Source organism: Leptonychotes weddellii, chromosome 9, assembly GCF_054177405.1.
Source record: "Leptonychotes weddellii isolate Sample4059 chromosome 9, ASM5417740v2, whole genome shotgun sequence".
Classification (NCBI taxonomy): domain Eukaryota; kingdom Metazoa; phylum Chordata; class Mammalia; order Carnivora; family Phocidae; genus Leptonychotes; species Leptonychotes weddellii.
In genome coordinates, this window is record NC_138377.1 from 66,203,820 (window position 1) to 66,217,875 (window position 14,056).

At 47.5% G+C, this 14,056-nt stretch overlaps 1 protein-coding gene across 1 annotated transcript; it reads right to left on the minus strand.

The window, feature by feature from the left end:
• Window positions 1–11,372: 11,372 nt before the first annotated feature.
• On the minus strand, window positions 11,373–14,056 carry TMEM253 (transmembrane protein 253). Its single transcript, XM_006731388.3, has 7 exons — window positions 13,920–14,056; window positions 13,657–13,800; window positions 13,198–13,308; window positions 13,048–13,104; window positions 12,633–12,743; window positions 12,382–12,528; window positions 11,373–12,018 (listed from the first exon to the last, which is right to left on the minus strand). The coding sequence occupies exons 2-7, from the start codon at window positions 13,762–13,764 to the stop codon at window positions 11,938–11,940; spliced, it is 615 nt and encodes a 204-aa protein (XP_006731451.1). The 5' UTR covers window positions 13,765–13,800; window positions 13,920–14,056; the 3' UTR covers window positions 11,373–11,937.

Here is a 14,056-nt window from a genome sequence, read left to right on the forward strand (position 1 = left end):
GTTGTGCAACCATCCCCACTCTCTAGTTCCAGAACGTTTTCACCATTACGAAAGGAAACCCCATAGCCATTATGCAGCCACTCCCATTCTCTCCTTCCCCCAGGTTCTGGAAACCATTAATATACTTTCTGTTTCTATGGATTTGCCTATTACTGCGTATTTCAGGTAAATGGAATCATACAGTATGTGGCCTTTTGTGTTGGTTTCTTTCACTTAGCATAAAATTTTCTGGGTTCATCCATGTTGTAGCCTAGTGGAATAAGAAATATTCCATTTTACAGATATATACCACATTTTGTTGTTCCATTTATCAGTTGATGGACACTTGAGTTGTTTCCCACTTTTGGCTACTGTAAATAGTACTGCTAAGAACCTTCATGTGCAATTGTTCATCTGAACATCTGTTTTCTGTATACCTATGAGTGGAATTGCTGGATCCTCTGGTATTTTATATGCTTAATGTATTGAGAAACCACCAAGCTATTTTCCACAGCGGCATTTTCCATTCACACTGGCAGTACGTAAGAGTTCCAGTTTCTCCTCATCCTTGCCAGCACTAGCTGCTTTCCATTTATTGTTGTTTTTATAGCTATCCTAGTAGGTGGGAAGCAGTAAAGTGGAATCCTACTGTGGTTCTGAATTGCATTTCCCTAATGACTAATGATGCTCCACATCATTTTCATGTACTTACTGGCCACTTGTAAATCCTCTTCGGAGAAATGTCTCTCCAAGTCTTTTACCTATTTTTCAATTGGATGCAATGTGCTTTTTTTTTACTTAGAATAATACCGTTGGGCATCTTTTACTCTTTATCATTTTTGTGCCAGGGTAATGTAGTATATTTCATTCTCTAGGTTTATTACACTTTAGAAATCAATTACCTTACCATTAGATATTTAGACTGTTTGCACTTTTAAACTTTTTAATTGATGCTGTAGTGAACATTTCAATAGGTGACTCCTTACACATGTCCAAGAGTATTCCTGAGAAAAACTCCTTGAAGCAGAATTGCTCAGCCAAAGGTAGGCAATTCTTTTTTTCTTTTTTTAAAGATTTTATTTATTTGACAGAGAGACACAGCGAGAGAGGGAACACAAGCAGGGGGGTGGGAGAGGGAGAAGCAGGCTTCCCACTGAGCAGAGAGCCTGATGCGGGGCTCGATCCCAGGACCCTGAGATCATGACCTGGGCCGAAGGCAGACGCTTAACAACTGAGCCACCCAGGCGCCCCAAGATAGGCAATTCTTTTTTTTTTTTTTTAAAGATTTTATTTATTTATTTGAGACAGAGAGAATGAGAGAGAGAGAGAGCACATGAGAGGGGGGAGGGTCAGAGGCAGAAGCAGGCTCCCTGCCGAGCAGGGAGCCCGATGCAGGACTCGATCCAGGGACTCCAGGATCATGACCTGAGCCGAAGGCAGTCGCTTAACCAACTGAGCCACCCAGGCGCCCAGATAGGCAATTCTTAATCTGTAGATAAAGCATGTTAACTTGCTTTCCATTCTGGTTGTATCAATCTACGGCCCTACCAGAGGCATTAGAACATGTCTATTTCCTTGCATATTCATCAACAATGGGTTATATGTATTTAGCAATATTAATAATGTGATTGGCACAAAATGGCATCTTATCATTTTAAATCTCATTGATTTAACTACTGTAAATATAAATCATCTTTCATAGATTTATTGGCCATTTCAATTTCTTTATTTCTTTTTGGTAAATTGGTTGTTTTGTCTTTACCAATTTTTAAATTCTTTTCAATATTAATACTATCAATCTTTTAGCTATATGTCACTTTCTGTCATCCTCCCTTAACTTTTAATTTTTTTTTCTTTTTAAAAGATTTATTTATTTATTTGAGAGAGAGAGAAAGAGAGAGCAGGGGGAAGGGGCAGAGGGGAAGGGAGAGAGAATCTCCCGCAGACTCCCTGCTGAGCACAGAGCCCGATGCAGAGCTTGATCCCAGGACCCCAAGATCAAGACCTGAACTGAAGGCAGACGCTTAACCAACTGAGCCACCCAGGTGCCCCATCTTTTTCAAAAATTTTTTTTTAAAGATTTTATTTATTTATTTGAGAGGGAGAGAATGAGAGACAGAGAGCACGAGAGGGAAGAGGGCAGAGGGAGAAGCAGACCCCCTGCCGAGCAGGGAGCCCGATGCGGGACTCGATCCAGGAACTCCAGGATCATGACCTGAGCCGAAGGCAGTCGCTTAACCAACTGAGCCACCCAGGCGCCCCCTTTTTCAAAATTTTTAAAAAGTAAGTTCTACACCCAACTTGGGGCTTGAACTCAAGATTCCCAAGATCAAGAGTCTCATGCTCAACCAACTACGCCAGCCAGGCATGCCTACATGAGCTCTATTTTTGACTCTCTTCTGTTCCATTCATCTATCTGTCTATTCTTGTGCCAATACCACACTGTTTTAATTTTTTATCTTCATAATATACATTAATAGCTGATAGACCAAGTCTCACCTTGTTACTCTTGTTAGAGGCTCTTTCTCTTTCTTTTTCTTCCTTCCTTCCCTCCCCCCTACTCTCCCTCTTTTCCTTCCTTCCTTTCTTTCCTTATCATGTGTTTATTCTTCCAGATGTACTTTACAGTAACTATCGAGAACAAGGTGAAAAAGTTGAAGTAGCAGCTATGGGAACTGAGAGCTGCCAGTAATAGTGTTATGGGGTAGCCTCCAAGATCTCGTTGCAGTTTGTGACCATGACTTTGTTGCTGCAGCTGCTGCCACATTTGAATGATTTTCTCCAGTGGCACCATTATTGTTAATGTTTTAGCTGACTGAATAAGGCAAAAGACTGCACAGGACTTTATATGTCGAGTAGAATGCCTTTTAAGGTTCCTTCTGGGGCGCCTGGGTGGCTCAGTGGGTTGAGCGTCTGCATTCAGATTGGGTCATGATTCCGGGGTCCTGGGATCGAACCCCGCATTAGGCTCCCTGCTCGGTGGGGAGTCTGCTTCACCCTCTTCCTCTGTCTCTCCCCCTGCTCATGCTCTGTCTCTCTCTCTCAAATAAATAAATAAATAAATAAATAAAATCTTTAAAAAAATAAGGTTCCTTCTGACTTAGTCTATTTATTAATTTATTCAGTAAATATTGGATGTTTCCTATATGTCATTCACTTGGCTAAATTCTGGGGCTGTAAAGACGAATAAAACAGTTCTTGCTTCAAAGATGGACACATAAATGATAATTTCAATTGTAGGGGAAGAAAAAAACTTTTCTCTATCCTCTTAGGCTTAATAGCTGGAGCTTGCAAATTAAATTGACAAGAGTCAAATTAACAGGAGAAGGGGCGCCTGGGTAGCTCAGTCAGTTAAGCATCTGCCTTCAGCTCAGGTCATGATCTCAGGGTCCCGGGATGGAGCGCCACATCGGGCTACCTGGTCGCTGGGGAGCCTGCTTCTCCCCCTCCCTCTGCGTGCCACTCTCCCTGCTTATGCTTTCTCTCTCTATCAAATAAACAAATAAAATCTTAAATTTAAAAAATACAATCTTTTAAAAAATAAATAAAAACTTGGACCTGATCTTATAGGTGATGGGAGCCACTGAAGGGCTTTTTTTTTTTTTTTTAAAGATTTTATTTATTTATTTGAGACAGAGAGAATGAGAGAGAGAGAGCACATGAGAGGGGGGAGGGTCAGAGAGAGAAGCAGGCTCCCTGCTGAGCAGGGAGCCCGATGCGGGACTCGATCCAGGGACTCCAGGATCATGACCTGAGCCGAAAGCAGTCGCCTAACCAACTGAGCCACCCAGGCGCCCGCCACTGAAGAGCTTTTAAGCAGGGAAGCCGTGTGGTCACATTTTCGTGGCTACGTGCAAGACGTATAGCAGAAGGACAAGTCTGGAGGCATAGAAATTCTTTCATAAGCTTTTCCTGTGGCCTAGGTGAAGGACGGTGAGGGCCTGACGTGGGGCAGTGGTGGTGGAGAAAATTGATTCAAGCAGGAAGAGAATCTATAGAACATGGTGAGCATTTGGCTACAGGAAATGAGGGAGAAGAGCTTAGCATCCAGCTTGTGTGACCAAATAGCAATACCGGTTAAGAAAGAAAATTCAGGGGAAAAAAAAGATAGAAAATTCAGAAGGGGAAAAAAAAAATCAGAAGGGGGAGTAAGAGGCAGACAATAGGGGTAGGATTTCAGGCTTGGGATGTGCGATACGGTTCTTGTAGGTCTTTATAGGTCTCCTTTAGTATAAGAATCTTGGAGAAGTTAGACATTAAGTTCATGAAATCTTTCTTATTGTAGCTCTCTGAGGGACTGGTTTTCAAGGAGGAGGCTATTTTGCTCCCCAGGGGACATTTGGCAATGTCTGAAACATTTTTGATTGTCACGACTCGGGGGAGGGCTGCTATTGGTATCTAGTGGTTAGAGGTCAGGGCTGCTGCGAAGCATTCTAACATTCCCCAGGACAGCCTTTCACAACAAAGAGTTATCTGGCCCAAAAGTCAGTAGCACCACGGTTGATAAACTCTGTTCTAGGGACTAGAGGAATACTTGACACCTTACTTTACAATTGTGCCCAGGGCCAGTCATTCTGATGAGAGGGTAGGGATGGGTCAATTAAAAAACATTATCCCTGCTGAAAAGCCAAATACTACTGTTGGAAAAGAAATTAGAAGTCCTCTATTCTGATCATTCAGCTGATATTTGAATAGTTGCTTCAATAATCTATCAGTGCAGAAGTACATAGCACAGAACACCTCTAACATATCCAGAGGTTGAGAGCCAAATTCAAAGCAGATCATTTTTTTTTAAGACTTTTATTTATTTATTTGTCAGAGAGAGAGGGAGAGAGAGCATGAGCAGGCAGAGGGAGAAGCAGTCTCCCCACTGAGCAAGGAGCCCGATGTGGGGCTCGATCCCAGGACCCTGGGATCTTGACCTGAGCCGAAGGCAGACACCCAACTGACTGAGCCACCCAGGTGCCCCAAAGCAGCTCATTTTTTGAAAAGTGTTCAGTTTTTTCTCTTTTTTGATCTAAAATTGGCTTCTCTGTAACAAGTAACCACTGGACCCAGCTTCGCTTCTTAGGTTCACAAAGAACAGTTTCTCTTCATCATAATTATCTTTGAGATTTATAAAGACATCAATCCTGTTTCTCCTAGGCCATGACTTTAAGTCCTCTAGCTTTATCTAAAGCGTAAGTGTGGGTGTATAGCATTTTCTTTATACGTAAAGGGAACAAATAATTATAATGAAGCAAAACAAATTAAATTATATCTTGGGGGAAAACATTTCAAACAACAAAACTTTATAAAGGCAAGGAAAAACAACCAAGAATCAGCGAAGACAACTCATTAACTTTGGGCAGAACATAGGAAAAGTTTCTGAAAAAAATAAACCAAAGATTCATATGATAAGTAGAATCAAGAATAACATGCAATATAAAATATAAATGAGGGGCACCTGGGTGGTTCAGTCAGTTAAGTGTCTGCTTTGGGCTCAGGTCATGATCCCAGGGTCATAGGAATGAGTCCCACATCCGGGTCCCTGCTCAGCGGGGTACCTGCTTCTCCTTCTCCCTCTGCCTGCCGCTCCCCCTGTTTGTGCTCTCTCTCTGTCAAATAAATAAAATCTTTAAAAATATACATATATAAATGAAACAAGGCAGAAAGATATATACAAAGAAGGAAAAACAGAAGAAACAGAAGACAACTCCCATTAAGTAAATAGCATCTGAATTTTAAAGAGAAGCAATACACACAGGCTTAGTAGCAAGCAATCCCCAGCCTGAGGCCCTAGGAAATTAATTATACAATTAATTTCTTCTCCCTGAAATTTTTAAAAAAGATTTTATTTATTTATTTATTTGAGAGAGAGAGAGAGAGAGAGAGTGAGTACACGGCAGGGGGGGGGCAGAAGCAGAGGGAGAAGCAGACCCCTCGCTGAACAGGGAGCCCTAGGCGGGGCTCAATCCCAGGACCCTGAGATCATGACCCAAGCCCAAGGCAGATGCTTAACTGACTGAGCCACCCAGACAACTCCCCCCCTGCCCAATTTTTATGCAGGGAAAAGCTGGTTAAAATAAACATCAAGGGTGGTGGTTTCTCCTCCTCCTCTTTCCTCCTCCTAGTCCTCCTCCTCTTCTGGGGTTCAGGGTAATGGGGTTGTGGTACAATCAGTGCTCTCCATAAAATGGTGAACATATGGAAAGTATATGGGAGGGGCTAACAACTAAGGGACAGTTCTACAAATTTGCTTTGGCAACTAGAAGGTTTTTAAGACAGTAGTATAATGAAAAAAAATTAGCACCAACTGAAAATGTTTTCTGCCTTCCCCTCTTGTGGAGTGACTGCTCAGTCACCAGTAGCCCAGATTCCCTGTACCCTGGAGAGGGACCTCTGGTCAGTACAGTGCACAGATCCTGTCGTATTTATAGGAAACATTGCCTCACTGGGAGCACACTGCCAACTGTCCTGCTCAACCCATCAATCAAATATTGAACTTGAGGGCGCCTGGGTGGCTCAATCTGTTAAGCATCTGACTTCAGCTCGGGTCATGATTCCGGGGTCCTGGGATCCAGACCCGGATGGGACTTCCTGCTCAGCGAGGAGCCTGCTTCTCCCTCTGTGCCCCCCCTCCCCCATTCGTGCTCTGTCTCTCTCTCTCTCTCTCTCAAATAATGAATAAAATCTTTAAAAAAAAACAAAACCAAAAACCAAGTATCGGGGCGCCTGGGTGGCTCAGTCGTTAAGCGTCTGCCTTCGGCTCAGGTCATGATCCCAGGGTCCTGGGATCGAGCCCCGCATCGGGCTCCCTGCTCGGCAGGAAGCCTGCTTCTCCCTCTCCCACTCTCCCTCGGCTTATGTTCCCTCTCTTGCTGTGTCTCTCTCTGTGTCAAATAAATAAATAAAATCTTTAAAAAAAAAAAAAAAAAACCAAGTATCAAACTTGAGGAAGCATGGGCTGGGCAAGCCAAGATGAAGGCCGTGGACACAAAGCAACACAAAATGGGCCTACACAAGAAAAAGAAATCCAGAAGTCCAACAAGCGAATCTCTTCTCGCTGAGATTAAGAACATCCCAGGCCTGGGTGGCACTGGCAAGAGGCTGCAGGCCAACCAGGCTCCGAATACTCCTGGATCCTTGGGTTTACTGACGTCGGTGGCTCAAGTCCGGGCCCGCACGACAGAGAGAGGCCCACCAGGGTGACGCGGAGGGGTCCCCGCGCCTCCCGCCTGCCCGCCGCGGCCGAGGTCCGCGCCACGCGGCGTGCGCCTCGGCCCCGGTGGAACCACTGCAGGGGAGGCATTTGGGCAGCGGCCGCAGCGTGCAGAGCTTCTCCACCTGAACCACTGCCTCACGCCGTTCCCTGGTGGAAAGGCTCTTTGTGAGACCTCCACCGGGGCAGCCGAGAGGCCACGAGATGGCAGCAGAGGACACAGCCCAGGACAGAAACCCTGAACCATTGGCAAAAGCAGATCTTTCATTAGGGAGATATGGTCAGTTGCCTATAATCTTGTATTCAAGGCCAGAATAAATTTCAAAGAAATGAGGGCAAAATTCATCAACATGGAGAATTTCCCAACCACCACAGAATTCAGCGGCACATGAAGCCACGTATGAATCGGATATTTCTCCAGGGCTTAAAGCAAGGGATAGGGGTCAAGGCCTTGAAAAACTGACGTCAGCAGGAACCTTGTCACAGTCACTTCTTTCTGTGAAGTTCCAATAGGCCGTAATTCAAGTATAATACGAGTGACTTCCACAGAGGCTGCCAAACTGATGAAGGGGCAGATAAGGGTGGTTGCTGGGAAGCCACGCAGCAGAGCAGAATGCTTTCACGGAGCGTCCAGGGACTCGGGCAGTAGGCAGGGGCGGGGGCAGATAATGAAGATCACAGGACGTGTCAGACAACCTTCACTCGCAGCTGGGGTAGGACGATGCATAGTGAAGGGGCATTAGTAGCCCTGGGACTTAATCTCTGATCTTCTGACTTCTCATCTAATCATCTAATGCTCCTTCCATTATAAACCCCACCCCCAACACCCAGTTGTTACAAGCCAAAATATCTCTAGACATTGCCAAATAACCCTTAGTGGGCAAAATACCCCTCCCTGAGAATCAATGCCATAGAGAGATACTGATTTAAAAAAAAGGTTAAGGGCGCCTGGGTGGCTCAGTCGGTTAAGCGACAGCCTTCGGCTCAGGTCATGATCCCAGGGTCCTGGGATCGAGTCCCACATCAGGCTCCCTGCAGAGCTTCTCCCTCTCCCACTCCCCTTGCTTGTGTTCCCTCTCTCGCTGTGTCCCTCCGTCAAATAAATAAATAAAATCTTAAAAAAATAAATAAATAAAAATAAAAAAAATAAAAAATAAAAAATAAAAAAAAGGTTAAGTTCGTAATGTTAAACCTCTCCAAGACTCTTGGATTTCAAGAGAGGCCTCAAAGGCCTACAAGAGGTATTGCACACCCAAAACCTGAATTCCTATCATATGTTTGAATAGGAAGAGATTATAATTGAAGGACGACAGGCTGAATGTGGTCCACAGTTTAAGAAAAATTTGTTCTCAACATTTTAAAATCAGAAGAGTTCACATTTAAAAAGTCAGAATTTCTGAGGTCCCTGAGTGGCTCAGTCAGTTAGGTGTCTGCCTTCAGCTCAGATTATGGTCTCAGAGTCCTGGGACTGAGCCACATGGGACTCCCTGCTTGGTGGGGAAGTCTCTTTTCCCTCTCCCTCTGCCCCTCTCCACTCCCCCTCCCCCCATCATCCAGCTCATGCTGTCTCTCAAATGAATAAAATTTAAAAATAATTAATTAAAAAGTCAGAATTTCTGACTTGTCTAGGAAAATTGGAACTATGCCAATACCAGGCCCCCAGTCCCACATGGCAATAACTGGGTGGAGCTGAGTGGGGGTAAAGTCTTGAAGTAGAATGTGTGTGCTCTAGCTTCCCACAGTTCCCACTAGTCCCTGTTACATCACACCCAATCTGTTTCACTCATTTACACTACTCCTCATCTCTGTAAGCAATTTATTTTCAACTTCTGAAGTGGCCTTAGAGTTTCAAAGTATTTTCCCATGTATGATTTTATTTTAGCCGGGTACTCCAGTAAAGTAGAGAGGATAAATACTATGATTATAATCTCCATGTAAGCAAAATCTACTTCAGAGAGGCTGACTTGCCCAAACCTACACAACAAAACCAGAATCTGAATTTCCCAACTCCTAGTCCTATTATTTTTTAAGGAAAAGTTTCTTTTTTTTAAGACTTTATTTATTTATTTATTTGAGAGAGAGTGAAAGAGAGAACAAGCACATGAGCAGGGGGAGGGGCAGAGGGAGAGGGAGAAGCAGACTCCCCACCGAGCAGGGAGCCCGACGCGGGACTCCATCGCAGGACCCTGGGATCATGACCTGAGCCAAAAGCACACCCTTAACCAACGGAGCCACGCAGGTGCCCCTGGAAAAGTTTCTATTAACAACTGCATTTAGTGGTTCAGGGAAAACCGAAGAGGTAGATATGGGCATAACTGCTGGAAAAGATGAGTTCCAATTACTAAACTTTTCAAGAATCACCACAAATGATTGACATTTTTTCTTTTAATATTTCTGCTTCCCTTCTTCTAGTCATTTGAAAAGATTGCCCTTCTAGCGGTCCTGAAGTTGGGTGTGGCTATATGACTTGCTTTGGCCAATGAAAGTGCTATATGTTCTGTTGAGGCAGAAGCATGGAAGAGCTCATGAACAATTCATGCTTACTTCACACAGGAGTGGGGGGTGGGGACTCTAAGCCTCATGGTGACTTAGGTAGGATCTCAAAATGGTGGAGCTCCATCAGCTTGGGTTCCTGAGTAACTTATAATGAGCAAAGCCCACTGCCAGACTAGACATGTACTTCTGAGACCAACATGTGTGGTTTAAAGCCATTAAGATTTGGGCATTGTTGGGGGGGGCCTGGCTGGCTTAGTAGGTAGAGCATGTGACTCTTAATCTCAGAGTTGTGGGTTCAATCCCCATGTGGGTCACAGAGCTTACTTAAGGGGGGGAAAAAAAAGATTTGGGCATTGTTACAAAGCATAGCCTGACCTAACCTGACTGATAAGGTTCATTTGTAGGGTCACTGAACTCCAAGAACTAGAATGCAATTCTTAGATTTCTGATCATATCACTAAAAGCTGTTGATCCTATCTAGAAGACAGAGTGAATTGTTGATTTTTTTTTACCCCCATTTCCTTATCCACCACCATCTTCTCACTTTGAAGAAAATTATTTTCCGAGTCTTGCACACAGAAGCTCTGCATTATTCCTCCGGCAGTTAGACTGGGAGGAGAAGGGGGAGGCCCAGATCTTGTTTTCTCTATTCAAGAGTCTAATTCCACAACTGTCTCCACCCACTAGTACTCACACAACTTTGTCATAGGGCGACTATTACCACTCCCAAGGTGTCACAAACAGGAGCTCTCCCGCGGGCACCACTGCAATGTCAGGGCAAGGCAGCCAGGCTGCGCTCTTTCCTCACTGATGCCTGGGCTTGGCTAAGTCCGGAGAAGCAGCATTCTCTAGGGAAAGAAGCCTTCTCAAGTGGGAACAAAAATGAGTGTGAGGCGCACACCCATCCCGGGCACTATGTGAATTTGGGGTGAGTTCTCTTAGTACTCCAGCTGTGGTCAATTTCTAGTTTCTCTAGCGGCTAGTAAGCTGCCCGGCTCGTGCTACTGGGTCTCCCAGTTTTCCTGGGCTTTTCGCAAGCCCACTCGAGCTTGTCATCTTTGCACACGTGCAAAGGTCATAAACAGTGGGGGTTGAGCCCAACCAGAGCTTCAGGACCAGACGGCAGCCGGGATCAAGGGTCGGCGGCGCAGCCGAGAGGCTGAGCCTGCGCAGTCCCGCTCCCGCCTTGGGGAGAAAGGGTGGCGGCAACGCGGGCTCGTTACACCGGCGTGCTCGCAAGAGGCGGGAAAGTCTTAGCTCGGGTCGCCGCGTCCCCTCCTCTTCCTGCCCCGTCCACCCGTCTGCCCAGCGAGCCTGTCCTCGTCCGGCACCTGGGCCCCGAGGGAGGGGGACGAGAAGGGCCCCGGGCTTCTGACTCATCATCTCCAACCCCTTTCTCGCGCGCGCTCCAAGTCTCAGGACTTTGGATTTGGGCTCTGGGGGTGGGGTGGGGCGCGGCGACAGCATTTGGGAAACCCAGCCCTGCCGAGGGCCAGCCCCCAGCCCCTGCCCGTCCCCGAAGCTGCCAGAGGGAGGCCCGTGGCCCCACAGTCAGCTCTCGTTGCCGTGGGTGGGGCGGCGGCGCCCCCGCGCAGGATAACCCGCCTGGCGCCTCCCCGCGCGCGGGGCCAGTGGTCGCGTCCGAGGAAACTCTCGGCTAGGCCCCGACTTCCAGCGCCTCGCGTCACTCAGCCGATGCACAGCGCCCCCATCCCGGAGAGAAGGCTCTTTATTTCCCATCAGGCCACGGGGCAGCGGGGGCAGCCCGGGACTTGTAGTCTTCGCTAGAGTAGAAAGGAACCGGATCGAAGGGAGAAAAAACTAAAGCACCCGTGAATTGATTGCCGAGAATAGGCTTGTACGGGACCCCGGGCTTGGAGCGGATGGGCTTGTGAAAGGTGGAAAGAAGAGAAATAAGTGAGATGAGGCAGATGTGAAGCTGTATGGGGAGGCGACGGGTAGGGAGGGGAAGGGAGGAAGGGGGTACAGCTGAAAGTTGGTTTAAGGATGTCCTGCAGGAGGGCAGCTTTCCAGGGCAATAAGGCGAGGGAAGACTCTGGTTCAGGTATAGCTAGGGGTAGCGGGGAAGGGAAGAGCAAGGGGCCTAGTCTGCATGAAAACTGAAGGCGCTCCTCCAGACTTCATGTAGGTCTCAGAGGACTCCATCTAGCTTCTAAGTTCTGTGGAGTGGGGGCAGGAGGGTCTGGAGAACGCTCCTGCCGGGTTAGTGGAGCAGGACTTGTCTGCCTCCGCTTGCCAGCTCACTCATTTGTTGCATTTGCTGTGCTAGCCACTGTGGGACCATTCTCCAAGGCAGCAACTTCCTCCAACTCAGAGAGACCCTAAAAGCCAGACAGTTGTGAGGGGAGCAAACTGTAGGGGTGAGAAAGGAGGAATCCCAGACAGAAACAACTTCCTCCTTTTCTTCCATTTTTTCTTGTTCCCATAGTTCATCCGATATTTAGGCAGCTTCCTAATGCTCTCCCGCATTTTTAGTCTCAGCCATTTAGATACCCAGTTCCCTCTTACTCAACACTACGGAAGAAATGTCTAAAACCAGAAAACCAGTTTCCGGCTACGACCCCTTCTCTTCCTCCGCCCCCACTAATCCCATTATTCTCTCTTAAGTGCCACTGACCACAATAGCCAGTAAAAAAATCAGCTGCTAGCTCACTGCTCCATACTTTCCTCCATGCCCTGAATACCTCCTCGAGCTCCTGGTAGTGCAGATTCTGGCTCCTGCAGCATCCTGGCTTCCTCTGGCTCAGCAGGAATAGCGAGTATGCAGAGACCAGCACTCCCCCTAGGGTGAAGGCCTCAGTGCTGAGCTCCACCACCAGCAAGCCAGCCAGCTGCGGGTAGACAGGGCTGAGGATGCTACAGGGAAACTGTTTGCCCCTGCCCCTTTCCCTCTTCATCTCCTCATCCTCCCGCCTTCTCCTTTATTCACCCATACCTGGGAAGGGGCAGCTGGGGCAGGCCCCAAGGCTGTCTTCATCACCTCGACCACCACCACGATAAAGCCCAAGATCAGACTGAAGATGTTGAGTATCATCATGGCCTGCACCTGCCAGTGAGCCAGTTCAGCCCTGCCCAGGCTAGGGGACTCATTGCCACCCCAAGCCCTACCTGCAGCCTAGCCCCAAAACAAAACTCAGCTCCTATTCCTCCACCTCCAAACAGGGCCATGAGCCCTCTAATTTCTTGCTTTCCCTCCTCAGTTTTTGAGTCCAGTCAGGGGCAGAGAGCTGGAAGGATTAGTTAACATTTAGTCACTTCCTGGGCTGATTGGTTTGTGTGCGTGGACATGTGTGCATGCGTGTGTGTGTGGGGGGGTGGGAGAACAGTGCTGCATTCTCTTCCCCTCCTACCTTCCAGAGGCGGGGTGCTCTGCGCAGCTCAAGGGTGACAGTCCCAGTGAGGAGACCCTGAATGGTGAGAAAGGCAAGTGTTGAGCTCTGGCCCCATTAAGGAGGGGCCTCCAGGACCTTCCTTCCACCCTTCCTTGTGGTGGGTCTTACCAATGCTCCAGGCCCAAGTGGCAGTGCTGTGGCCATGTGACAAGCAGAGTTCAGGCAGGCAACGGAGACAGCAAAGGGCACCACGCCCACTGCCAGCCATAGCTGACTCACCTGGAGGCCAGACACAGGGTAGTTGAAGGGGATACAGAGATCAGCAATTGGGAGGAATGCACGTTGGCAGAAAGTAGTCAACCAAGGGCAAGTGAGGGAATGCGATATTATTTAATTTTTCTGTCTCATGTTCAAGTTTGGTTACTTACCTATGTGTTTTCCCCACACGATGGAAGCTAATTGGGGATTAAGGGTCTTGCTTCATTATTCTATGCTTTCTCCACCCTCCTCCCACTCAGAGGCTAGCACAGTTTCAGGCACGGGGGAGGTGCTCCCTAAACACGGATAGAATTGAATTGGGGTGCAATTGGACATGCTGAAGGTTGGGGTGGGGCAGCCTGGCCTCACCGCCAGCACCAAGAGGTGCCCACTCTGCCTGTGCCTTGCCCAGTGCTGTAGCTTTTCCAGACGAAGCTTGGGTCTCTTCTGCTCCCACTGAGCAGCTTTCTCCTCCATGGCTCCCTTGATCGCTGGAGTTCAGTGCTTCCTAGGCTGGGAGAAATGCATTATGGCACCTATCAGGAGATAGGACATGCAGAAACATCTCTTTCCGCTGTCCCTTTGCCCACTTCCAAAATCCAGGGAGTTGAGGCTCAGGGCCTCAGACCTACCTTGTCTGAAGGTGCTACTCCAAAGGGATGGGACCCAGCCGAGCCTGGAGCTCCTGGCAGGGTCCGGTAGCTCAGAGCAGACGACGACAAACTTGTTTTGGCAGAGACAGGCTGTCAGGGCCGGGTGTGGTGGGGCA

Coding starts and splice junctions, on each gene's coding strand:
- TMEM253 (XM_006731388.3), bottom strand. CDS start 13,764: ATGGAGGAGAAAGCTGCTCAGTGGGAGCAGAAGAGACCCAAGCTTCGT. Junction 12,529..12,632: donor CCCCAGCTGCCCCTTCCCAG/GTATGGGTGAAT, acceptor GTCTACCCGCAG/CTGGCTGGCTTGCTGGTGGT. Junction 12,019..12,381: donor ACTACCAGGAGCTCGAGGAG/GTATTCAGGGCA, acceptor TCTGGCTTTTAG/GGTCTCTCTGAGTTGGAGGA.